The sequence below is a fragment of the Dermacentor andersoni genome, chromosome 11 (assembly GCF_023375885.2).
Source record: "Dermacentor andersoni chromosome 11, qqDerAnde1_hic_scaffold, whole genome shotgun sequence".
In the NCBI taxonomy this organism is placed as follows: domain Eukaryota; kingdom Metazoa; phylum Arthropoda; class Arachnida; order Ixodida; family Ixodidae; genus Dermacentor; species Dermacentor andersoni.
In genome coordinates this window covers 121557677-121584987 of record NC_092824.1, presented here as the reverse complement: position 1 = coordinate 121584987, position 27311 = coordinate 121557677, and the positions used below count along the sequence as shown (strand labels likewise).

General features: G+C 46.1%; 1 protein-coding gene across 3 annotated transcripts in view; it reads left to right on the top strand.

The window, feature by feature from the left end:
* Nucleotides 1–27311, top strand: part of LOC126539353 (neutral amino acid transporter B(0)-like) — a 156706-nt gene that overhangs the window by 55845 nt on the left and 73550 nt on the right. For all 3 annotated transcript variants that reach the window (XM_055075510.2, XM_055075509.2, XM_055075508.2), the window contains exons 3-4: nucleotides 6117–6399; nucleotides 6700–6781. In XM_055075510.2, the coding sequence (XP_054931485.1) occupies nucleotides 6117–6399; nucleotides 6700–6781 (365 nt within the window). The remainder of the gene's footprint in view (nucleotides 1–6116; nucleotides 6400–6699; nucleotides 6782–27311) is intronic.

Genomic DNA, 27311 nt, shown 5'->3' with positions numbered 1-27311 from the left:
TTTGATAACGAGGCAAAAGAGGTAGTACAGTGCAATACATAGCAAACCCACGAAGTTGACCGTTCTGCGCATGACAAACAAAGTCTGCAGCTTATAATTATTAACTGTCGCAGCATAAAAAATAAAACTGACGAGTTCGCGCTCGTGATTTCACTGCATTGTCCGGACATTATCATTGGCACTCAATCTTGGCTGGATGACGCAGTTTTAAATGCTGAAGTGTTCCCAACAGGCTACACGGTTTATCGCTCGGACAGGAACAGACACGGAGGGGGCGTATTTATACTTGTTTCAGATAACTTGCAAAGCTGGCCTATCGATCTTTGCAACATAGACTGTGAGCTTGTCCTGTGTAAAGTTGCTTCACAAACTGGTAGGACAATTACAATAGCTTCGTTCTACAGGCCACCTGGAAATGACAGTAGAGCTATATCTAGCCTGTCTGAAGCACTGGCGTCAGTTTCTTGTGACGTTGTTCTACTGGGGGGTGACTTCAACCTACCAGACGTGTCCTGGGGCGGCGGTCTGCCGACCAATTTATCAAACTCATCGTTGCATTCTGCATTGCTTGACCTCACAAGTAGCTTCAACCTGACTCAGTGCGTCGAGTCCCCAACCAGAGTTACTGCTCTGTCATCCAACACCCTCGATCTCCTCTTCACAAATGAAGTTGATCTGGTGTCTCCACCTATCTGTGTTCCCGGTATCAGCGACCACGCTGTCGTCTTAACCAACGTTTCTTATCCACACCAAAATAGAGCTCGGCTTACGCCAAAACTTATATACTTTTATGATCAGGGAAACTACCAGGCAATGAACAGTGAATTAACTGATTTTCTTCCAACTTTTTCACAGGTTTGCTCAGAAAAAGATGTTAACATTGCTTGGAGCGTACTGAAAGATAAAATAGTTGCACTAATTTCGAAGCACATACCATCAAAATTTCTAACTGCCAAACGTCGGAAAGATAAACCATGGATCACCCCCGAAATCCGTCAACTCCTTAGAAGAACACGCAGTCTTTTTCAAAACCTCAGAAAAAGCAAAATGCCAGTTCCTTCTGAAAAATTATTTTCTGTCCAGCAAATTTGCAAATCGAAAATTAGTGAAGCGAAGCGTCATTTCTTCAGTACTTTAGACGCAAAGATTCGAAACAATGCCAACATTATATGGAAGCTTGCCAAAAAAACCAGGAAAGAGAAAATTGGTATACAATGTATCACGTCTGACAATGGCACGATAACAAATGATGAATTGAAAGCCACTGCTTTCAACGATTATTTCAGGTCCGCCTCTCCCGCTAATTCAGCGATGAGCAATATCCCTTTACCGTCTTGCGCCTCAGTTTTTCAGGAAATGCCCGATATCACTTTATCAATTCATGGTATTTTTCAAATCCTTACCAGCCTAGACACAAATAAAGCGACAGGTCCTGATGGCATACCCAATCGCGTGCTGAAAGAATGTGCTAGTTCTCTTAGCAATCTTCTTCATACAATGTATATGACGTCATTATCCGAAGGAATCGTGCCGGACGAATGGAAGTTTGCTCATGTGGTTCCTGTCCATAAGAAAGGACCGAAAAATAATTTAGAACAATATCGCCCGATTTCTCTCCTATGCGGCGCTTCGAAAATTATGGAACACATCGTATACAGCAACCTAATAAGGCACTTGAATTCGCAAAACTTTTTTTTCACAGAACAACATGGCTTTCGCGCCGGATTTTCTTGTGACACACAGTTAACGGAATTTTCTTTTGACATAACTGCATTAGACCAAGGTACTAGCGTTGATTGTTTGTTTTTAGATTTCAAAAAAGCATTCGATCGGGTACGGCATGATTGTATAATTCACAAGCTTCAGCATTTAAAAATTCCCGCTGACCTAATGAACTGGTTAATTAACTACTTCGTAAATCGCAGACAGATAACATTGGTAAATGGATGTTGCTCATCAGCTGTTCCAGTCACGTCCGGAGTACCGCAGGGGTCTGTTCTGGGGCCGTTATTATTTCTTATTTTTATTAACGATATAGCTAAGAACATCCAGTCGAACCTACGATTGTACGCAGATGACTGCGTTGTTTACCGCTCGATAAACAATTCAAATGACAGCAAAATCCTTCAAGAGGACCTTAATAAAATTTCGAACTGGTGTACCACTTGGTGCATGTCACTAAATGAATCAAAATGCAACTACGTGTGCTTTTCTAGAAAAAAAACTGACGTTTCCCAATCTTACAGGCTAAATAATTCGACCATTTCGAACGTAACAGGGGCCAAGTACCTCGGCGTTCACTTCTCAAGCGACCTTACTTGGCAGGATCACATTGCAGAGATTGCCGCGAAAGGGAATAACGCACTAATGTTCTTGGCTCGAAATTTTCATCCCTGTCCTCTGGCAACCAAAAAGTTATTATACACGACATACGTAAGGCCTATTCTTGAATACGCGTGCATGATATGGGACCCTTATCAGGACAACCTTAAGTACATCTTAGAGCGCGTGCAAAACCGAGCGGCACGCTTCATCACTGGGAACTATCGCAGATCTAGTAGCGTCACACAAATGAAAATACGCTTAGCGCTTACGACGTTAGCCGAACGCCGGCGCTGCTTGCGTCTCAAATTTTTTCATAAGATCTTTTACAACAATACTGGCATTAATAAATCAAAATACATGCTTAACCCCCATTACATATCCCATCGCCGTGAACACCCATTAAAAGTAAGGCCAATGAAGTCAAGAACGAACTTGTTAAAGTATTCTTTTTTTCCTAAAACCATCAATGAATGGAATGATCTGCCTCAGGATACCGTTTCTAAAACATCAAATTCAGCCTTTTTCAATGAACTGCTTGACAAGTGATCATTTTGCGTGTTTCGATGTTTTTCTCTCTTTTTTTTATTTTTTTTTTATTTTTCGCGTTTGCTTGCCTACTATATGTATTTCTGAGTGTATATGTGTTCATATGCTCATGTATGCCCATGTATGTGTGTATATATGTACATATAGTCCATTTCTTCTTTCTTTTCTCCTTCTTGTTTTGGGATAGTTATGCTGCCTGCACTGCATTATTCGTCACCGTGTTTCTTTTTGTTATGTAACCATAATTATATGTATTACTCCCCCCCCCCACTGTAATGCTCTCAGAGCGAATGTGGGACTGTATAATAAATAAATAAATAAATAAATAAATAAATAAACTATGCGCTAACGGGGTGGCAGTTCGAAGACAGAGCGTGCTCGACTAAGACCAAATTATGAAGAATGTGTACTTGCTTCACAATGAGAAAGGTGTAGAAACGTGCTTTATAGTAACCGCTATTATACGAAAAAGTTAAAGAAAGTAGGAAAACATTATGCGGGACCCGCCGTGGTTGCTCAGTGGCTATGGTGTTGGGCTGCTGAGCTCGAGGTCGCGGGATCAAATCCCGGCCACAGCGGCCGCATTTCGATGGCGGCTAAATGCGGTACACGCCCGTGTACTTAGATTTAGGTGCACGTCAAAGGACCCCAGGTGGTCTAAATTTCCGGAGTCCCCCACTACGGCGTGCCTCATAATCAGAAAGTGGTTTTGGCACGTAAAACCCATAATTTAATTATTATGCGGTATAGGTTGACCGCATAATGTAGTCAGCATTTTCCGGGTGGAATAACCTAGCTTTTCTTTAGAAACGTGGCACATACGAAAGAGACTGCAGATTTTCAGTAAGCAAATATATGAAATCATCTTAGGAAGATGCCGCACCAGAAAGACAATAAGCTACATAAAAATACCGAACTAAATACCGCAAATTGTTGTACTCGCTATAGATATACTGAGGGGGCCATATGGTAAACGATTTATGCGCTCCAGCACACTTTGATAATTCGGAGTATAGCTGAACCAGTTGAATTCAGTTCCACTTGCAGTTTAACAGAGAAAGGGACGCTTTAATAATAAGCGACAAGTAAAACACTCCAAAAGTGTGCGATAATGACGATAACAAATATAGGAGTGTTAAGTGACGACAAACAAAGAGGCTCGTGCACTAAGGCACGCTTAGCAATGATAATACAGAAAAAAAAAAGATTAGTTTTGCCACACGGGCGAAGCAGCGAATGCGATAGAAGCATGTTAGAATACTACACGAAGTGTCAAACTCCTAGGTGTATACTGGCAGTGTGAATTGAAGCAAACGTAAGCTAAGTAAAAACGAGCTCTTGTGCTAGGGGTCCTCTGTTTGAATCCTGCCATCGGACAATTTCATTCAAGTTGATTAATAAAGGCTAACGTTTTTCTAAGCGAATTTACCACCACTTTGCCTTTTGGGGTACGTTTCAAATATCTTTCGTGGGCCGATCCCGGAGGTGGGGCATGGCCACTCCGATGAAAGTGCATGATTTTAAGGTTTGAGCTCAGTTATTGTTTCGCACCATTAGTACTTAGGTCTGAGAATATTTAAGATGAAAGGCATGCACTGTCGGTCTCTTCTTTCATGTCTTATTATTAATTGGGCTGCCATTCTCAAAATCTTGAGTAATTTTGTCACGAATGTATGACCTCGCATGAGCAACTTTAGTGATAGAATGGTGTGGTAATAAAACCCGCATATACCGCGTGTAATATAGCCGGGTCTGCCATATAGCATACATATACCTCAATGTATGCGGAACCTCACGGCGACGACGACGACGGCAAAAATTCGCTTAAAGTGTATACAAATGCTATCGCAATAAAAGAAATTGACAGTACGGTTTCGCCTCGGCAAACTTGGCGGATATGTGAGGCAATTGTAGGTGAGGTATACACCAGGGAGGAAAATAATTGGAATAAATAGGTAGGGTCGCCTCGTTATCGAAGCTGTCTGAACAGGAAGCAGTGTCCGTTGGTATTTCGCTAAACGCAAGGATGCTTTAAATCATTCATACTATTGTGAAAAGTGTGCCCCGATGGACTTGGATGTCTCGAGCGATCTGGTCTCGCTGCGTATACTTGGCGCACCAGAGGACGAAGCGCCGCCTGTCGAGCAGCTGCGCGTGGACGGCGTGTCGAGCCGGCCGCTGCCGGCGCTGATGGTCGCCGGACTCGCGGCCGGAGCGGCGCTAGGGTTCGCCATGCGCGCCACCGACAACCGCTGGACCAAGCGACAGGTCGTCTACGTCGGATTTCCGGGTAGGCGGGAGCCGGTCGGCTTTCTCGGCGTCGAATTGACATGGCCGCGCAGCCAATGGCTGCATAGATAAAGGAAGCGCATACTTGACGATTGAGAAATACAGGCTAATCCAACTTCCAAAGGCATTTGCCGTCTACTACGAACGAGAAGCGTGTATTCCGCGGAGCAGGGAATCGCATGTTCGAATAGAAGCCCACAGAAATGTGGCGTGTCACGATGTCGTAGTGAAGAGGTGACGCTGCCTTTCACCGACTCGATTGCGCCAGCCTTTGTATTTTCACCCAGTGGTTGATATTACGGTTTCCTTGTGATACATTCTCGAAATACGCAAATTATGTACACAGCTATGCGGTGCGAAAGAAATACGAGGGCAGTGTGCGTTCTACAGGTTACCAGTCTGGCATAACGCAGCACCAACCTTCCCAGCAGTTTAGCTGGCAGGAACCAAATGCAAAATATCATATATTTTTGTTCACGTTACGTCGTGACGGCTGACATGTAATAGGAAAGGCACAAATACCTCTTCATGGAATAGCACGAGACATTCGACGGCTTTCTTGATTTTGAGGACTTGTATTTCGGCCACCACGTGCTTGTGCCATCGGGTCACTCTAACACAAATGAGTATGGAATCTTTAGACGCACATGTCTCCTCTCGTAGAGCATCGCCTCCGCCCTCGTGTGACATCGCGGCGTCCGTGCGTCCGCCTGATTTCTGCGAACGAGTGAGGCGTAAACATAAGTGTGCGGCATATTCCGTCAAACAGATTACAAAGTGCGCGTTGGATCTGTGTGCTTTAACGTTGTTCGACTTCTGCCAGTGCCTTCACGCCCCCTGCCCCGTGCCGCTGGTGAGTACTTGTGACGTGTGGTACGCTCGTGGCCCAGATTACCATTTTCTAGGGAACGCGTTCGGCACGCGCGGGCACGTGCTGAAGGGCGACATCGCCGCAGGCGAATTGTTCCGCCGCATGATGTCCGGCGTCAGCCTGCCGCTCGTCAGTGCCGGCGCCGTGGCCGCGCTGGGCAGTAGCCGACCACCCGCTCTGGGCCGCGTCGGCCTGTGCGCGCTGGGCCTGTCACTGCTCTGCAAGTGCCTGGCCGCCGCCGGCGCGCTGGGCCTCGCGGCCTTTCTCTCTCCGGGAAACACGGTGCGGCTGGACGTCGAGGCGCCCAAGTACAGGCCGAGCGTGAGCCTCTCCAATGTCGCCATCGACAGACTGCTGGACTTCGTCAGGTGAGCGCCACGCAATCCGCCTTTTTTTCCCCCCTCGAAAACTGCGAGTGAAATTCTTGGTCTCTTGCGACTGAAATTCAGCAATCGTTTCGTATGCATCACTCATAAATCCGGACAATTATATATAGTCGATCCTAATCGTACCGCTTTTAAAAGAAGTATTTATAGTAGTTTCCGACACCACGTACCAGAGCACACGAGGGTTGCATCCACCCGCGTGTAGCCGTGCGCGGCTTATCCGTGTGTGGGGAAAGGGAGATCCTGGGGGTTGAGCCAATGTCGTTTGTTCGGACCTTTTAGGCCCCCCGGCGGAGGCAACAGACCTCTTTGGCCTCTTCTCCACATAGACGTCACCCCCGGACTGACCAACTCGGGGAAATCGGTAAGTATGGACAGCTGGGCTAGTGTTGCGTACTCCAGGGTAGCGTATCGTACTGCTGCCTAGTTGTAGGGGCGCCTGCCTAGCGAAGCTCCAGCGACGTTACTTATTGGGTAGCGTGGCGTTGTCGGCGGGCTGCAGGCATCCGGTAGACCATGGCGACCAAGCAAGGGCGAGACGATTTCTAGTGCGAAACTTGCACGGTTTATTCAAAGGTAGATGGAAGAAAATGAGAAGAGCATGAAGTGATCAAAAGTACATTTCGGAGCCCCTTAAGTAGGCTCTCTACAATCGTGGGAGGGATCTTGCTTTCGTCGACGTCACGTGACCGGCACAGAAAGAGGGCCCCTCCTCCTCTGGTTATACCGAGCCTGCTGCAAGGAGGAGGTCGTCCCGCCTCCTGGAATGGTAGATGCCTGTCCGTCTCTTCTGCGCGTTGCGGGTTCGTGGAAGTTCTCTTGTAGTTTGTTCGAGGAAAGGGTCTCTAAACTCGCGCGCGCGCGCACACACACACAAAAGAGGCCTGTACACTGCGGGGCTTGCGCCACACCGGCAGACACTCGAAATGGTCTTGGCGTATTAGGAAGTCACGCTTCATTTCGACGAGGCCTGGTGGAAGAAGGTCGGTTGAGAGAAAGTTCTTTCTGCACGTGGTGCGGGACGCCAACCATCGCAGGAGAAGTCACGCCTCATTTCGACGAACAAGGTCGCGTGAGAGAAAAGTTCTTTCTGCACGTGGTGCGGGACGTCAACCATCGCAGGAGAAGTCACGCCTCATTTCGACGAACAAGGTCGCGTGAGAGAAAAGTTCTTTCTGCACGTGGTGCGGGACGCCAACCATCGCAGGAGAAGTCACGCCTCATTTCGACGAACAAGGTCGCGTGAGAGAAAAGTTCTTTCTGCACGTGGTGCGGGACGCCAACCATCGCAGGAGAAGTCACGCCTCATTTCGACGAACAAGGTCGCGTGAGAGAAAAGTTCTTTCTGCACGTGGTGCGGGACGCCAACCATCGCAGGAGAAGTCACGCCTCATTTCGACGAACAAGGTCGCGTGAGAGAAAAGTTCTTTCTGCACGTGTGCGGGACGCCAACCATCGCAGTTGAAGTCACGCCTCATTTCGACGAACAAGGTCGCGTGAGAGAAAAGTTCTTTCTGCACGTGGTGCGGGACGCCAACCATCGCAGGAGAAGTCACGCCTCATTTCGACGAAGATGGTCGGATGAAATTCCTTTCTGCACGTTGTGCCAGACGCCAACCCTAACACTAGTTGGTTGTGATTAGCATTATGAAACATCGTTCCAGCGCACAATTGAACACGGACGAGAAGAGAAAGACAACACGAACGCCGGACTTCAACTGAAGTTTATTCATGGAAAACATGGCTTTATGTACACAGGGGGAGCGCTGCTAGTGCGCAGGACCACCCAAAAATATTTCCTTGGCCCAGGCAACAGTCATCAGAAGTGTCGAAACCAAAAGAAGAAAGGAATAAAAGCAAAAAGTGAAAAAAAGGTGAAGAAACCTTTCCGAATATTGAAGAATGAAGAAAGAATTGAAGAAACCTTTCCGAATATCGAATATTTTCTGGCTGTGAAACCTCGTGTCAAAAGAGGTTCGCTTTTTCTATTGATGTAGAAGACTTGTTCTACTCATTGCCTCATCCTGAGCTTTTCCGCGCGGTTAGAAGTCACATTGAAGACACGGCACCAGTGGCCTTCCAAAACATGACTGGGTTATCAACCAACAATTTTTTTAGAGCTAATATCCTTTTATCTCTCATCCACCATTATCACTTTTAATGACAGCTGTTTTATCCAAAAAGGAGTGTGCATCGGCTCTTGCCTAGCACCACTTTTAAGCGATATTTTCTTAGCAAGTATTGACACGCGCATTCAACCGTCCCTTTACAACGCAGGCGTGCAGAAAGTTTTTAGATATGTCGACGATTATCTCGTGGTAATGAATACGACTGATGCTAAGGATAGAGGCAATAGGATAAGCAACATTTATCGATATTTTTGCTAGTAACGCCTTTGGAATGAAGTTCACGCACGAACTGCCGTAAGATGGTCGCATGCAGTACCTCCACGTGTGTCTTGTTTTTCATGGAGCGCGCGTGTGCTGGCAGTACAAGCCACGGTCGAAAAAACAAATTCTTAATTATCAGTCGGCCCACTCCAAGCTCGTAAAAAGAGCTATAGCAAAAAACTGCACCCGCTCTGCTCTAGAGAAGTCCTGCGAACATCAAGTTCGTGACAGCGTCGACGCCCAGCTAAGGCGTCTGGAGAAGGCTGGATTTCACGGAGAAATCGTGGCCTCGGTAGTAGAGAGCCAGATTCGCGAGGTAAAGGTTGGTGGGAGGCGCAGGCAGAAGACGCACGCCTGCTACAGCGCCCTGTCGTAGTGCCCTATTGGCACCAGGTTTCTCACCGCCTCAAGAAGGTTGGCGACAGGTGCGGGGTGCGTGTTGTGTTTTCAGCACCGGAAAAGCTGGGACGAATGTGTTGCCTAGTAAACGAATCCCAAAAGAAGCCAGCCTGCAAAATAAAGCACACCAAAGCCCTCGTTGAATGTGGCGTTGGTGTTGTGTATAGTATTCCCCCCGCCTGTGAGAAAGACACACTTCTTCGCAATGCGCATAAAGTCAGAGATGTTGAACCTAAGATCTGGCTTGAGGAAGATTTTTCCCCAAAAATACAGTTTGCAAGGAAAATGCTGCGTGACTTTGCTAAACAAAATAAAGGGAAGGATGACCGCTACACGATACGGTACAACAAACTGAAGCTTAAAGGGCACATCTACTGCTATGATGCGGTTTCTGCCCGTGTAATTCAGGCAGACACACCACAACCACGGGCCTCAGAATGACAAACTGTACGAATCGAGCCTGTCAGTAGAAAGGCACATAACTTATCTATTCTTCTGGCTAACTTTCGCAGCATTATAAATAAGGTTGATTCTTTACTTTCAATAGTTCACACGTGCTCTGCTGATATTATACTATGCACAGAAACTTGGCTCCGGGGTGACATACGCAATAGCGAGTTGTCACTTCCTGACTGCTTTTCAATATTTCGTAAAGATAGAACTTTGTCTAGAGGAGGTGGTGTCTTGATTGCAATAAGGACTGCGTATCAACCTTCTCTTGTAGTTATTGATACCCCTCTTGAGATGATCTTTGTAAAAACCCGATTTGAAGGTCGCACATGCATCATCGGCGTATGTTATCGGCCTCCTGATAGCAAACCCGATTTCGTTGACCACATGACCAGTGTGCTTGAATTTATTTATAACAAATATCTACAATGTATTTTGTTGCTTGGCGGCGACTTTAACTACCCTGCTATTAACTGGTCAATGCCATCATCGCCATTAACACCCGCCCGGCTCGAGGTGTCTCGCTTCCTTCAAACATTACACTTGTTTCATTTAACTCAGTTGGTAAAGGAGCCGACACGAGGCGAACGCACCCTCGATTTAGTCCTAACTAACAATCCGACTAATGCCGTAGTTCACGTCCTTGATGAAATTAGTGACCATAGAGTAGTACATTGTTCGCATCCACTCCCACTTCCTAATAAACCAACAAAGCTAAAACGCATACTTAATTACAGAAAGGCAGATTTTGGAAAAATGAATAGCATGCTAACAGAGTTTGCTAGCTCCTTTTCAAACGAATTCATTAATCGTTCAACTAATGACAATTGGATAGTGTTCCGTGACTTCCTTAAGAAAATCGAAAATACGTGCATCCCTGAGATTTCATTCACGTCAAGAACAAATGCTCCCTGGTTTACAAAAAAAAGTCAAACATTGCCTGAATAAAAAGAAAAGAGCGTATAATAAAGCCTCGCGAACCAAAACTGATTATGCGTGGAAAAAATATAAAGAATTAGCTCGTGAATCACAAAAAACAATTGAAGAGGCTAAGGATCATTATTTCAATTATACCCTGCCCACTTTGCTAACGTCTGATCCAAAAAAGTTTTGGCGTGTAATTAACCCTAAAGATACGGACACTGTAATAACCCTAAAGGACGCAGATGGCTGCATGGTGCCCAATGAAGCATGTGGTGACCTCTTGAACAACACTTACAGTCAAGCTTTTACCGACGAACCGCCACTCGACCAGTTTTGTATCGTCTCTCTTTCTACGATAACTCATCCAAGCGAGCCCATCACCGTTACTGCAACAGGTGTATCACGGGCTATCGACAGGCTCCCGCTTAGCTCCAGTCCTGGACCGGATGGCATCAGTTCTAAACTACTAAAACTAACTTCCCACGTATCAGCATTTATACTGTGTTTAATTTTCCAACAATCACTGGATACCGGCTGTGTTGCAGATGATTGGAAGTCTGGCCATATCATACCTATATTCAAATCTGGTGATCCCTCATGTCCAAGCAATTACCGCCCGATTTCACTGACATCAGTTTGCTGTAAACTCCTTGAGCATATAATTTACTCCCACATTATGAGTCATCTTAATGCAAATAATCTGTTATTCAAAAATCAGCATGGCTTCAGATACAAACGGTCTTGCCAAACACAGTTGTTCGAACTAACCACTGACCTTACCAGTCTCTTACTCAGATTGCTTTAGAAAGTTATAGTGTGTCTGTATTTAAGAAAAAACTGACGATTCTTTTCCCCCCCGGTTAAATTTCAGCTAATTCTGTATACTTAGTTTTTTGAATGTGCATATTATGAAATGTTTTGTTTATTGTTAATGGATATTTATTATTGTCTATCATTAACTATTTACTATTGTGATCATGTTTACTCATGATTTTTCTTTTCTTTTATCCATTCGGCCCCCGTTTCCATGATGTGTGATCGGGGTTTAGGCCTTGTCAGGAGGTATGCTTGGTCTACCTCCTTTAGCCTCACCTCGAGGGCATATTGTATTGTATATAATATGGCCAAATAAACATACTACTACTACTACTACCTACATGACTCTTTGCACAATTTGCTTTATACAGACGCAATATTTATTGACTTCTCGAAAGCCTTCGATCGTGTTCCCCATAAACGGCTAATCATGAAAATAAACAGCCTAAAGTTAGATGCGAAAACTACCCAGTGGATTAACGAGTTTTTATCTGGTCGCTCTCAGTCGGTAACTATTAATAACAACCAATCTACTTTCTGCCGCGTTAGGTCAGGGGTACCTCAAGGGTCAGTGTTAGGCCCATTATTATTTCTAATATATATTAATGACATAGCTACGAATATAACTTCAACAATACGGCTGTTTGCCGATGATTGTGTAATTTATAGACAGATAACCACCCCTTATGACGTTGCCATATTACAAAAAGATTTAACCACATTAGCTGAATGGTGTCGCGTATGGAAGATGGAAATTAATGCAGAGAAAACTAAGGTCATGACATTTTCTTCCAAGCTAACCTTTCCATCTAACGTATACACTCTACGCAATTGTATACTCGAACGAACCTCTTCCTTTAAATATCTGGGCGTTATTCTTACATCTGACTTAAGCTGGGCCATGCATGTTGAGCATATTACTAACAAGGCAATAAAAAAACTTGGCTTTTTAAAACGCCGTCTGTACCTTGCAAACAGTGACACAAGACTTCGTGCATACATCTCCCTTGTCAGAACAACCCTCGATTACGCCTCAATTATTTGGAACCCTCACACAGCTAACCTTTCTGATTGCATCGAATCAATTCAAAATAAGGCCGCCCGCTTTATTTTGCGCTCCTACTCTCCATATCAAAGTGTGTCAGCATTAAAGCAGACCCTTAATCTTCCGGATCTTGACACACGACGGAAATATTTCCGTCTGTCTTTTTTTCACTCCCTTTACTATAGTGGTTCATCTTTTTCATCTGCTCCCATCTTACCCGCCCATTATCTGTCCACCCGCAATGACCATGTATGCAAAGTGGCTCCCATATTTGCTAAGACCAAAAAATTCCAAAATTCCCCTTTCGTGTTATCAGTGAACGAATGGAACGCCCTACCTGAAGATATTGTAACAATCACTGACCCGTCTGCCTTCCAATCAGCCCTGCGCACATTTTTAAATGTATAAAATGTTCAGCTGCCACTTCTTGACTGGCCTGTGTTACATATATGTATAATTTCTAAATTTCCATTTACCCGCACCCACCTGCCACTTGTGCCTTGTTGAAAAGTGCCATGTACAGCAAATATGAATTGTACCATGTACTCTCGCCCAAATTACTTTTCGTTTTTTTTCCCCTCTTTTTTTTTCATCTTTCTTTTACAAAGTGTTTCTTCTACCGAAATCTGTGCTTGTTGCCTTCAGTCATTTTTATTACAATATCATGTGTGAATTGTATCCCCCCCTATGTAATGCCTCTCGGGGCCTTTAGGGTATTGAAAATAAATAAATAAATAAATAAATAAATAAAATGCTATATTGGCCAAACCGGGCGCTGTCTGAATGAACGCCTGCTAGAGCATCGCAGGAATGCTACTTCACTAAGTGGCGCTGGTCATTTAGCCGACCACATTCGCCGTTGCTCGCACAAGCCAGCATGCAAGGCGTTTTTCGAACGAACACTTGTGTTGCGCAAATATAGCAATCAGAAAAACCGGGAAATTTTTGAAGCCTTTTGTATCTCCAATGAAAACTATTACTGTGTCAATGCTCCTTCTGTTGTACTCGGGAAAAAAGAACTTATCTCGTGGCAAACGGGTGTGTCGAATCAGCTAGGTAGGGCGGGAGATGAGCAAGATTGTACTGATTGATTTGAAAAAGAGGGGAAGAAAAGAGAGAGGGAAAGGTTTCTTCACCTTTTTTCACTTTTTGCTTTTATTTGTTTATTCTTTTGGTTTCGACACTTCTGATGACTGTTGCCTGGGCCAAGGAAATATTTTTGGGTGGTCCTGCGCACTAGCAGCCCTCCCCCTCGACCTGTGCACAAAAATCCCTGTTTTCCATTAATAAAATTCAGTTGAAGTCCGGCGTTCGTGTTGTCTTTCTCTTCTCGTCCGTGTTCAATTGTGCGCTGGAACGATGTTTCATAATGGAAATCGGTAGTTGCCTTTCCCTCTCTCTCTCTTTCTCTCTCTCTCTCCAACCCTCGTCTTTCACTTTCCACCGTTCCTGTCTTCTCCTCGCTTCCCTTTACTTCCAATTTTTCCGGGCAGCAAGGGTTAACCTTGTGTGAATAGCTAACCTAGGTTATTTCATATTTGGTTATAGTGATAACGTACAACTGGCGTTTGCAGGACCTGTTTTTACAGTTCCTGTAGCGTCACCTTGTAGGGCTCCACGGAGGGTATGGTATGGTATGGTGAAACTTTATAGAAGTCCTGCAGGTCGTGAGTGTTCACGAAGCGGGCCGCTCTCACGTGGGAACCGGAAGGCCGAGCCTCTCGGCCGCATCGTGGGCCTGCTGGACAGCCCAGAGTTGGTCAGTCAGACGAGGGCTGCGGAGAACCGCCTCCCATCTGGCCGGGCTGTTAGCGATGATAGAGTGTGACCGGGCACACCGCCAGAGCATATGGTCTAACGTGGCTATTTTTCCACAATCGTGGCAGGTAGCGTTGGTGTAAGTATCCGGATATATTTTATGTAAGAGCGACGGATTCGGATAGGTATTCGTTTGCAGTAGACGGAGCGTTAATGCTTGAGCTCTATTGAGGCGCGGATGAGGAACAAAGTAGGTTCTACGGCTGAGATAGTAATGTTTAGTAATCTCGTTGTAGGTGGAGGGCGTGTCCCTGTTCTCTGGGGAGTCGGCTTCCGATTGGTCGAGGGTAGCGCGGTGGGCAAGTTCACGGAGGGTGGCTGGCGTTATTGCCGAAAACTACATATTCGTCTATGGATAGTTCCTTCCCTCCACTCCCTGATCGCCCTCAGAAAAGAGGGCGCACCGATGAAGTTTTCCAGGTTTTGGTCGGAAAAAAGAATGCTTCCCCAGTTCCCATGTCATTCATTCTGAAAAACCAGATAAACAAGTTCGAACAATTTCACCCTTCCTTGATTCCAACTCATTGACTGAAGTGTTTGATCCAGGTTATAAGGCGTCGAGGATGGCAAGCGGTGATCTCCCCTTGGAGCTCCGCGATCAGAAGCAGTATGAGAAACTGCCAAATCTAGTGTCATTTGTAATCCCGCACCGTGCGATGAATACAACCGGGTGCGTTGTCTCGGACGATGACTTGCTGGAGCTCACAGAAGCTGAACATTTAGAGGGCTTCAGTGACCAGAATGATATCAATGTTTAAAAAATTTAAGATCAGGCGTGACAGAAAAGAAATCAAGACCAAACACCTTATACTCACATTCAGCTCAAGTGTCCTGCCCGAGTCTGTAGAGGCCGGGTACATCAAGATTCTTGTTAGGCCATATGTGCCAAATCCCCTCAGATCTTTCAAATGCCAACGTTCCGGCCACAGTTCAGAGCTGCCGGGGCCGCCAAACCTGTGCGAAATGCAGTGCCCATGAACATACCTCTGAATCTTGCGAGAACGCTCTCTACTGTGTAAACTGTGATTGGGAGCACGCCGCGTACTCACGGTCGTGCCCATCCTGGAAAAAAAAGAAATTGTCACAATCAAAGTCAAAGAAAATGTATCTTTCAAGGAGGCACGTAGGCTGGTGTCATACCTGCTTAAGAGCAGCTTTGCCGATGTGGCGCGTCAGGGGGCAGCGCCACAACGGCCTCCGGTGGCTGTCCGGTTCACATATAGTGACCCGGCGGTGCCGCCATCCGGCCCCCCGGCGGCTACAGTTGGTACTGTTCCGCCACCCCAGAAGAAGGGGCCATCGACCTCCGGGCAGGTGGTCTCAAAGACCTCGTCCAACGTGCCGAGGCCTTCACGTCAAACAGCGCCCGGAAGAGCGCGTGTCCAGCGCCTCGCAAGAGGCGATAAACACAACCACCAGCAAGACGGCGCCACCAGCGCCTAAGGAGCGGCGAGCCTCTCTCGACCGCGAAAAAAAAAAAAAAGCAAAACTCGCGTCACGGCGCCTCCAAAGGGCCCGTGAACTAATCTCAGTATCTTAAACACACAGAACACAACACATTTTTATAATGGAGACACAAATACTACAACGGAATGTACGAGGACTTCTAGATGACCTCGACGACATTAAAGAACTCCTACATCAATATAGTCCAAAGGTGCGGTGTGTTCAAGAAACACACCTCAAACATACGTAAACTAATTTTCTCCGACAGTACGCTATTTTTCGTAAAGACTGCCAGGACACTGTCGTGTCGTCCGGGGGTGTGGCTATCATAGTTGACAAAGGTGTTGCCTGCCGGGAATTAAAACTCCGTACGCCCCTAGAGGCAGCTGCTGTCCGAGGGGTGTTGTTTAACAAGCTAGTCACTATTAGCTCTATATACATTCCTCCGAATTACCAACTTCACAAAACAGAATTTCAAAGCTATATAGATGAACTTCCGGCGCCCTACATAGTTGTCGGCGACTTAAACGCACATAACACTTTGTGGGGAGACTCTCGTTGCGATGCGAGAGGTCGCCTAATTGAAAGCTTTCTCTCCTCGTGAGCACGTAGAATTAATAAGAAAGAGCCAACGTACTGCAGTGTGGCACATAACACGTACTCATCCACAAGTTCCCACTTGTAGTAGGTTCCAGAAGTAGCCGAAAGTTTTCTCTGTACATTCGCACTTGTCGCTGCCATTCCGAGCGCATCAGTTTGCAGATTCGAATCCCGTGGTTAGTCGAAGGTTGGCAGCACCTGAATAATGCGAGAATTTCGGGTGGCAGAATCGTGTGTCGGATGCAGAAGCCGAGCATGCGAGCTCTGCAAGTTGCCGAAGCAATCAGTGGGACGATGCGGCACGGTTCAACGAGATGCCATGGTGGAATGCCCGATTGCGGCTACTTCTGCAACCTAGAACAAGTGGAAACTCGTGGCGACAGTTCTCCCGGATCATCGACCGCACGACGGAATTCCTATGGCAGCATGCTCTTCCAAGCCTGAGACATGGACTACAGACGAAGCCTGCAGCATCGACGAGCCAGGTACACATCGTCGGTGACGTGGCACTGCCAATCAAGGTACAGCAAGTACTCAAATGTGGGCCGAAGTTCGCGACTCAGCCAAAGAAGTCTGCTCCCGATCTGTTGGCAATGATGGGCCAAGTGTCAAAGCGTGTACCTGAAGCCGAGTCGGAAAGGTGTGTATCAGGCTGTGGATGTGCTTACGCGGTCCCGTCCCCTTAGCGAAAAGTTCTTGAACAAGACTGTTAAGTTCTTGAAAGACAATGCGCTCACACTTATCCCTGCGGATAAGGAGGGTGGTTTCGTGGTGTTGAACAGGACAATGTATAATTCAAAGGCTCGTGAAGCCATTTCGTCAACTTTCAGGGTCCACAAGGACAAAACACTTATGAAAGTCCAAAATGAAGCAAAGAAGCTATGCAAAAGCTTCAAACTAGATGGCTTATCCCGGTCTATTGAAAAGAGCACAAAGGGGAACCTTGAATTGTTTTTCTCTGCAAAAACGCACAAGCCGGAATGCCCCCTCAGAGTGATAGTGTCAGAGAATGCTACTTGGCAGAAACATGTAGCGACGTACTTACAAAAGCACAAAGCTCTTGCCAATCGACGACCCATTTCTGGTAACCATGTCAGAACAAGTGGTGGAATTCTTTAAAGACTGTCAAGACAGGGATCTTGTCGCTTTTTCCATTGACTTAAATGATCTGTACTATTCCCTCCCACAGAATGAGGTGATGAACTGTGTATGTCACTGCATTGACAAGGTTGGAGCGGTTCGTTTTCAAAACGCTTGTGGTTTGACTAGCGACAGATTTTTAGAACTTCTTCGTTTTTATGTTAATTCGACTTACGCGACTTGGGAAGGAAATGTTGTCAAACAAAAAGATGGCATGTGCATTGGGTCATGTATTGCTCCCTGCTTAAGTGACTTGTTTCTAGCTAACCGCGACCAGGTTCTTGATGAACGCCTGAAAAATGACACCGATGTCGCGAAAGTGTTTAGATTCGTTGACGATCTTCTAATCATTTTAAATAACAAATCAGACAATTTTGATGTGCTGGTGTCAAAAACCGTAACCTCGTTCACTAAAGTGTTGTCCCCTTTGTCTTTGACACATGAAGTCCCCATAGGCAATTTCATAAGGTTTTTAGACTTGGGATTGTACTTTTATCCACAAATGACATGCTGGAGTTATCAGCCGAGAGGCAATAAACCAGTCCTACCATTTCATTCCGCTCATTCAAAACTTGTAAAACGCGCAGTAACGACATCGTGTTTCAACAATTCTCTGACGAAGTCGTGTGACCACAAAATGGATGCCAGTTTCAAAGAGCAGGCCAAGCGCCTGGCAGATTCTGGTTACCCGATGCGTATGCTAACTTCTGTAGCGGAGGGCTTAAGCAAGAAGTGCAAAAACGCGTCGAATGCAAGCAGTACCAATGCTAGAGCAAAGAAAGTTGCTGTGGTACCATACAGTCATTGCATTTCACATAATCTCAGAAGAATAGCGGCGAAATCGGGAGTAGACGTGGTTTTTTCTGCCCCTGAGCGTCTGCAGAAGCTATGCAAACAGGTTAACACAGAAAATAACAAAAGGCACTCATGTTCTATACCAACATCGCAAACAATTTGTAACCTGTACTCATAACGTTGTATATGCCATCCCACTTTCATGCGAAAGAACGTATATTGGTCAAACCGGCAGATGCATCAACAAGAGATTAAAAGAGCATCAATATAACGTCACTAAGGTAATCTCGGGTCATTTGGGTATTCACTGCCGAGATTGTTCCTGCAAGCCCATGTTTGAAAGCACTTCCATTCTGTATAAGGCTCATAGCAGGATGACGAGGGAGATTGTAGAGGCCTACGAGATAGCAAAATTAGAGCAAAAGTGCGTAAGCAAGCCTTCGGTGTCACTATCGGAAAAGGAGATACGATCCCTTGGTTTGTCTTTGTGACCATTATAGTACATGTTTCTTTCCCTTGCCTTGCACACGTGTTCGGTTCAACGAAATGCACCACTCAATGTTCTTTTTTGCTGTTACGTTTGTTTCCGCTCGCACGGTATATATTTATCGATGCGTGCGAAAATAAAATCTATAGTTGAAAGTGAAGCGCTGTGTCTGTGTATCTGTTTCTTTCTTCGTGCTCGTCCAGTCGCGCTTATACACACTACCATGGATTCTAACCAACTAGCCCGCCAACGTGTTTTAACTTAGTTGCACACTGTTTATTGTAAAAATGAACAGCCTCCATACAGTCGTTTCACGCGCAATGTTTTATTCCGTTTATGTTGACGTACAAGTAAGCTTCAAATCATGCAATATTGCTATCTGCGAACGACAAGTGCAGCTTGGGATAAACAAATTGTCTAAATGGGCGGATGAGAACGGCTTCAAAACAAACATCCAGAAAAGTACCAGCGTACTCTTAAACAAGAGAGGGGTAGCACCACCGCCTAGTATTACGGTCAAGGGAGACGAACACTCTGTGAGCAGCCAACATAAAATCCTGGGAATAACTTGACTCAAAGCTCACGTCTATTCCCCATATTCAAAATCTGAAAATAAATTGTCTGAAAATCTTCTCAAGCTTCTGTCACACACTAGATGGGGTAGTGATCGAAAGTGCCTTTTGAACTGATACAACAGTCTCGTCCACTCCCACCTTGATTACGGAGCAATAATTTATAATTCTGCAACACCAAGTGCATTAAAAACCCTAGACCCCGTCCACCATCTGGGTATTCGTTTCGCGACCGGTGCATTTAGGACAAGTCCAATCCAGACTCTACGTAGAGTCAAATCAGTGGTCACTTCATCTGCAGCGGTCATATAGCAGTTTTGCATATTTTCTGATAGTACAAGCGAACATTGAACATCCTTGTTATTAAACAATAAACGATATCGCCGCTGCACGCTCTTCCATAACCGACCTGCAGTGAGGAAGCCATTTGCTTTGCGTGTAACAAATAATAAGCTGAACGTGATAAAGCCACAGTTAGGTTTTTGGCCCTCTGCAACAAAATCACGGCGAACAGATGTCCTATTCTGTCGACTCAGAATAGGACACACATTTGGGACCCATAATTTTTTACTTTCTGGAAATGAACCTGCAACCTGTGGTAGATGCGGGGAGAAGCTGACCGTGCTCCACGTGCTAATGGAATCTCGGGAAGCCGAAGCTGAGAGAAAGAAACATTTTCCTCTGGCATACCGTCATTACCTCCCTCTTCACCCGGCTATGTTCCTTGGCCAAGAACCGTTTTTTAACACCAAGGCAGTCCTCGTTTTCTTAAATGATGTTATCTTACATGTTATAAGTCCTTTAAATTCGTAGAGCATCCTCGTTCCAGAGGATGCCGCTGCGATAATCGTTTTGCATAGCACGTGCCTTCAGGCCCTTGGGTTTCAAGGGCTCTAATGAGGCGGTAGTGTTTCAGCCAATTTTAGAGTCTGATGTATTTTATGCATCAGACTGCATGTTAATGTTCATAGTGTACGTCATACGTCATCGCCATGATCTTATTATACAGATTTTACGCACTTTATAGAGCGAGTAATTTTACGGCCCCTTTACAGCCACGTCACACCAACTTCATAGAACTCGTATAACTACACTGCGAACTCATCACCACGGACCTGGCGCTCTTTGGCCATACCTGGCCCTTGCGCCAATGAACACCACACATTCATTCTTTCATTCTAACCAAGCCTTGTTTATGCCGCAGTGCGTTCGTAGCAACCACACGTTTAAATCATTTAGTCCAACTCATCTGGCGACCACAAGCGACCGCTACCACAGCAACGTTTTTCGTGATCGGCAAATCGCTTGGAATGTTTACTTTTTTCAGTTCTCGTTGCGTCTTCCCACGCGAACTGGCTGCAAAAATTATTCACTTAGGTGCGGAAGCGCACTCCGCGACGCACCGCGAAGTCAGCTCGCAGCCTTCGCACAGCTCGCAACCACATATATGTTGGAGGAGTTCGCAACAATAGCTGCGCTGTAATATTATTCCAGCTCTCAACATGTCCGCAGAAATATCACGTCGCGGCGAAAAGCGTATCGAATCTCCGAAGTTGCCTCATTAACACCGTAGAGGTCGCCCAAGATGTTTCAACCGTCGTAACATATGCGCTAGCAGTAGTGATTAAAGATTGAAGTGCAACGGTATATATAATAATCTCATAACGACCCCACACGGTCAATTCAGTGGGTGTACTGCGTTGCGCACGAGTACACGCAGGTTCACCTGATTCCCGGCCGCATCCCTCATAGCCACACAAAAATCAATCCATCTATCCGTCCGTCTATCCGTCCGTCTATCCGTCCGTCCGTCCGTCCGTCTGTCTCTGTCTGTCTGTCTGTCTGTCAGATATAACGCCGTTAGCACACTGCTGGGATACATACGCTCGATGTATGTAATCTGCACTGTTGCAGTAAAAGCGATCCCAGAAAGGCAGCAGCGGCCAACTCCAGCATAATGGGATCGAGAAGCAATGTTCACGGAGGCGAGCGAATGCGGAAGTGTAAACAGTGCGACGAACTACAGTGAACTATACACGGGCTCACTAACTATATACCGCTATACCGCGTACATACTTCTTTTTTAAGAATTAGGAGCCAGGACACAGAACCTCGGTGTCATCGCTTGAGATAAGCAGTCACCAAGTAATCCTACATCTACAAGCCATGGCAACGACACAACCAAGAAAAAGAACCTTGTACAGAAGAGAGACAACCATCCGACTCGAACGTGGTGCGTAATCTTTTTAGGCGACGCGTGTCGTTTCCGTCGAAGCTTCGGAAGATTGGCGCTGACACAATACAGTGGCGATGAGACGCAGTTGTAATGGCGGCTCGTCTTGGTCAAGCACCCCATCACGTGCGAGGCAGAGCAGGTGTCCTGTGGTTTTGAGCACGACACAAGGGACAAAAAGAAAAAGGGTCACATTAACCGGAGACAGCAACTTTCTAAAGCTTTCATATATGTGCACGGTGTCAACCAGGTGTATATGACACCTGAAGGAGCTGCTTAGGATGTTGTAAGGGGCGCTCTTGCTCACGAATATGTATTTAGACGGCACAAAGAAAGTATTCAAAATGACCTTCAGACTTTATCAAGAAACCCATTCGGAAGTCAATGGACCACAAATGCACCGAAGCAAATTGACTTGAATTATATATTGTGGGAATAACTATCCATCTGGGAACTATTCTGGAAACATATCTGGGAACATCAGTGGGAACTATGTCTGGGAACATCGGCGTGACATACGTATAGCCAAAATGACAAGCAGTAATAATTCAGTGTGCACGAAATGAGTAAGGCTTTAGGTTTCATGCATAAGTCCACTAGTGACAGCGTAGATAACGCAGTCTAATGTAAAAAAAATTAAATTATGGGGTTTTACGTGCTAAAACCACTTTCTGATTATGAGGCACGCCGTAGTGGAGGACTCCGGAAATTTAGACCACCTGGGGTTCTTTAACGTGCACCTAAATCTAAGTACACGGGTGTTTTCGCATTTCGCCCCCATCGAAATGCGGCCGCCGTGGCCGGGACTAGATCCCGCGACCTCGTACTATAGCCACTGAGCAACCATGGCGGGTCACAGTCTAATGTAGGCGTCATGAGCGTCCCGTAGCCTTGCACAAGCACCTGTGCCGATAAACCTGCATAAATTAGGTGGCAAATTTTATATCGGCATTTTGTGACTGACGTGCAACACCCCTCTGGTGCAGCTTAGCTCATCTAGTGAGACTACACAGTTGTGACCTTATGCGAGAACAGTGAGTAGACGCGAACTGCTCCAAAACGTAGCCGACCGAACCCTGAAACTTTTTATGTTCTGGTTTCGCCAGGGGTGAACGAAAAAATCTATATTTTGCCGCAGTTTCATCTCGCGCAGAAATAATTTTTTGTTACATTTCGGTTCGACGTGCTTTCAATCAACGTGGGACTTTGTACATGAATCTTTTTCTTTGGGTGTACGTTTTTTGGTCAGAACGTGCTTGAGGCCTTTTCTGCTAAAGGTCAAATTTTGTTGTTTTGTCCCATCACAGCGGGAATCAAACGCTTCAAATAATTAATTTGTCGTACTTTCATCGCGATAAATAAGTGCTACTCCAGTGCACCTAACCAAATTCAAATAATATTTTGACAGTAACACTTATATCCATGTATGCATCCAAGTATTTATATTCTAGACTATTATGCCTGAGTGTAACTTTGAAAACAGTCTGATGGTAGCGATGGCTAGGCAGGGAACATTGAATACCAGAAACATTGTGTACGTGCTTTAATTACTAAGCAAAGTTGAACATTCTATTCCTTACGATTCACTCACGCCTAAACCCGCTTTTCGACATGAGTGACGTTCGCCGAGGCAGCTTAGTTTGCTTGCCTGAAGAAGCCTTATACACTAGATTATTTATTAAAAGGAGGCTCTTTTCTCGTTTTCATTGCAGAAACCTTTTCCCGTCCAACATCATCGCGGCGCATATATACACGGTACATTTTCCTCATTCACAAAACTTTTAGCTTTGCTTGTGTTTGGCCGCCACCAACATCGGATACGAATGCAATGCATTGTCAGGTTGAGCTTATGAAAACGCACCATTGTTATCGTTCATGAATATGACACTGGTACATTTCCGGCCTAGCAAACTTCGAGTTGAAGGCAACAGTCCTGAAGGCACCGCCTGTCAAGCTAGGTAACATAAAAACAAAAACTCAGCAAAGACCAGAGGAGTTGCATTTGTTTCCGCTACTTCGGATTTTCTCCGCATTCACGCCATGACCAACTCGCCGAAATCACTATCCTAAAACAATGCGAATACAGTACAAAAGCAAGAAATTAAAAAACTGGCTTCGCAAGTGTGCAGCCCGCATACATAGAAAAGCACAGCGGCTGCACTTATTCCAGTTTTAGGCGAACGCGAAACTAGGCGGCCGAAAATTTTGAAACTCTTAATAAGCAATGGACTGGTTATGACTGGTTGACAGCCTTCTTCGTCGCCTTATTTAAAGCAGAGAAAGAACGAATAAGCTCGGCCATATCGCACAGCGTGTGTGCACATTCTTGAACTATATAGCTGAAAATTGCGATTCCGAGGTGAACTACGTGTGCACCAAAGCTGTGCAGCTCGACTATATCCGGCGCAAACGATGGCACAGAGACGGACGGACGGCGCGTTCAACACTGACTAAGAATGTGATGTAAAGTGATGCGTCCACATAATCCGTCACGCGCATGTTTCGTTTGCCCGGATGCAGGCGGAATAAGAGCGAAGAGGAAAAAATTGCTGACGCAGGATTATAGAATGCAGGGCCAAGTTGGTTTGCAAAGCACTCAGTAGCTCAAGCGTAGAAAGCGCCCATTTTGTTAAAAGTTGGTCTCCGATGATCGTAAGCGTTTTCTTTTATTGCCTAGAAAACGAGTGCCATGTTCGTGACTCCTTCAGGCACGCAAGCAGTCACTGATCCATCTATGTGCCGTGCTTTCAGCTCTTCACCGTGCAGATGGACACGACTGATGAAATTGCGCTTACGGGACGAAGTAGTAAGTGATTCCGAGCTTCTCGTGGGAAGGCACCTTGGTTGTGCGCGGTATCACGTGAAACCCAATTTCACCGCAACGGGCCTCATTCAGCTGTGTCCTGTGCACACGCAGGGTCAAGCAGCCTTTCAGTTTTGCGGCAGACCAGTTGAAAGTTTCGATAAACGGCACAGTTACGATAACATGGTCTTGGCTTGTAGCGCGAAGTGAACACGGACACAGAAAGGAGCAGACAGGACGAGCGCTAACTCTCAACTAAATTTTTATTACAACGAAGAACATATATATATGTGGTTGCAATAACAGCAGCATAAGAACATGACAAGCTAAAGAACATCAGGTACACATATCAGGAGGTATGGAAGTCAAAGAAGGAACCTTTCTAGTAAAACAGTGACGATAACTTTGATCTTATCCCGTGTGGGAAGAGACTGGCCAGGAATGTAACTGATAGGCAATCTGAAAGTACATGCTATGTTATCCATGAACTGAGACCAGGACAGGAGCACAGCGTGGGACAGCAGCGTGGCAAACTGCAGAGGGTGGCTCGTCGGGGCCCGATCCGGTGTTCACGTCGCTGGAGAACGCAAACCTGACGGGCGTCCTGTGCTTCTCCGTGCTGCTGGGCCTAGTGCTGTCCGCGTTCCGCGACGAGCAGAACGTGGTGCTCAACGTCTTCGTCAGCCTGAGCAACACCCTGATGGCGGCCACGCACATGCTACTGTGGTTTTCGCCCGTGGGACTCTGCTCCGGCAGCATGGCGCTGGTGCTTGGCGCCGGAGACTTGCAGGTGCGCTGGTGCCAAGCTGCGCTGCGTCGTTCTGATGAGTTTGCAGAGGGGCACAGTGCTTTCATGCGCATGCGCTGAGGCGCAGGCTGCTTTATTCTCTACAATCGTATGTGCTATTTGAAAAGGCGGCAACGCAAAAAATAATTCAGATCCCACGCACTGTGGGAATATATGTAAGCGAAGCATTCCGTGCTGGATTTATTTATTTTTATTTATTTCGAATACTGTTAGCCCCTTTTCGGTCTGGTACAGCGTGGGAGGATTGACACATTTTGTCAACACATCAAGCAATGAAACAAAATAAATCACGGGAGGTACATTTCCAGCTCCCGTTCAAATGATTGTACAGTCATTGCGTCATCAAAAGTCTGTACATCAAGGGCATTCCAGTCTTCAATTGTCTTAACAAGGGGAGAATACTTAAAAACAAATTCTGGCATTGTAAGGCATAAAAACATAAGGGTGATTCACACGGGGAGAAACTCTGCCAGGACGTAACAAATAGCGCACGGACGGACGCTTTGATTGACGATAATTAGCGCTGATGTTGACGGCTAAAGCGTAATTTCTTCAATGTTTAGTCTAACACGAGAGTTGTGAGTTGATGGCACCACTGCTGTTTGCGTAGTACACAGAACACACAGGGAGAGGTGTTTGCTTGAGGCGTTGTTGTGCGCCATCTTTTATAACCTCTGAGACGGTTGAGCACAGTCATTGCCTCACATGGCACATCGCATTGTGGCAGAAGTATTAAACTTGAATTTGCGTATGGGCTGTACGTGCCAAAATCACAATCGGAGTATGAGGAACGCCGTAGCGGCGGACTCCAGACTAATTTTGACACCGCGGTGTTCTTTAACGTCCCCCAATATCTAAGTGCACGTGCGTTTTCTATTTCGCCCCCGTCGAAATGCGGCTGCCGCGGTTGGGATCAAATCCACACCTCTAGCAATGCCATAGCCGCAAAGCTGGTGGTGGGCACAGAAGTGTTGATTTGACGGTCGAGCGCGCTTTCGTAGTGTCGCCTAGACCCTGCGGTGCGCTTTAATTAATGCGGCTCTGCTTCTCCACGCCCTGCGTAGTTTGTCCGCCTGACATATTTGTATGTGTTTATTTTTCAGAAATAGCTGCAACGTACTGTACCATACCATGCACTTAAGCTTATTTACTTTCCCCGCAACCGCCGTCGTATGGTAGCAGGGTTTGCTTGCCTTCTCACGGCACATCCCCCTCCCTACAGTTCTATCTACATCCCCTCTGGACTCGCACCTTAGCAGAAAGGGAAGCGCTGCAGTTTCTGCAATGCTTCTAAGGGGAGTCACGGATAACTACAGCTGATGCTAAGGTGGCGACGGCCAGGGAGCTCCAGAGGGCATTGTGCACATCCGACGCGGTGCGTGAAAACGAGCTTCTTACGTCGGCTTTCCTCTCTGACTGGCTCCTGTCATGTATGCACACGCCGTGACCCCCCTCCCTCCCACCCCACCGACGCGGTGGGCTTGACAGCCGCAGCAGCAGCAGCAGTGGGAAAGTCGAAGGAAGAGGCAAAGAAAGCTTCGCTTTGAAAAGACACGGACGGAAACCAGGACAAGGACAGGCGCTTAATATATACGTGCTGTCCGAGCCAGGGGTTATCTGCACCAGGGGCGTAGCCGGGGGGGGGGGGGCGGGGTGTTTATGAAGCTTCATCCCCCCCGAAATTTTTTCGTGCTGTCATGCACCACCGACCAAAACAATCCCCGGCGCCGGAAATCCTTCTGAATTTTGTCTAGAAAATATGTCAGGCTCGAAAAGACATTTCAGCACGAACATCGTGAAATCGGGCTGGATTGCGCGACATCGTCCATGTACCGGGAGTCGCATAAGGCAAGAATCTCCATCCTAGCACAAAGTTTCGAAGGGCGTTTTGATGGCGAGCGGGCTCGTCGCGGCATCTTGCGAAGGCTGCGGAATCTACGGAGCGCATGGATTTCTATTCTGAAACTTTATGGGTATAAAGTTTTCATAAACTTTTCATCCGAAAGGCGCATTGACATTTCCAAAGTCGTGCTTTGGATTTTCAATTCCGGAACATTACGAGTTTAATGTTGTTATAAACATTTGACGCCAAAAGTGCATTGACTTTTCTAAACTCGTACGTCGGACCATACGACGAGACAACCCAAGTCAACACACTATCAGACAAG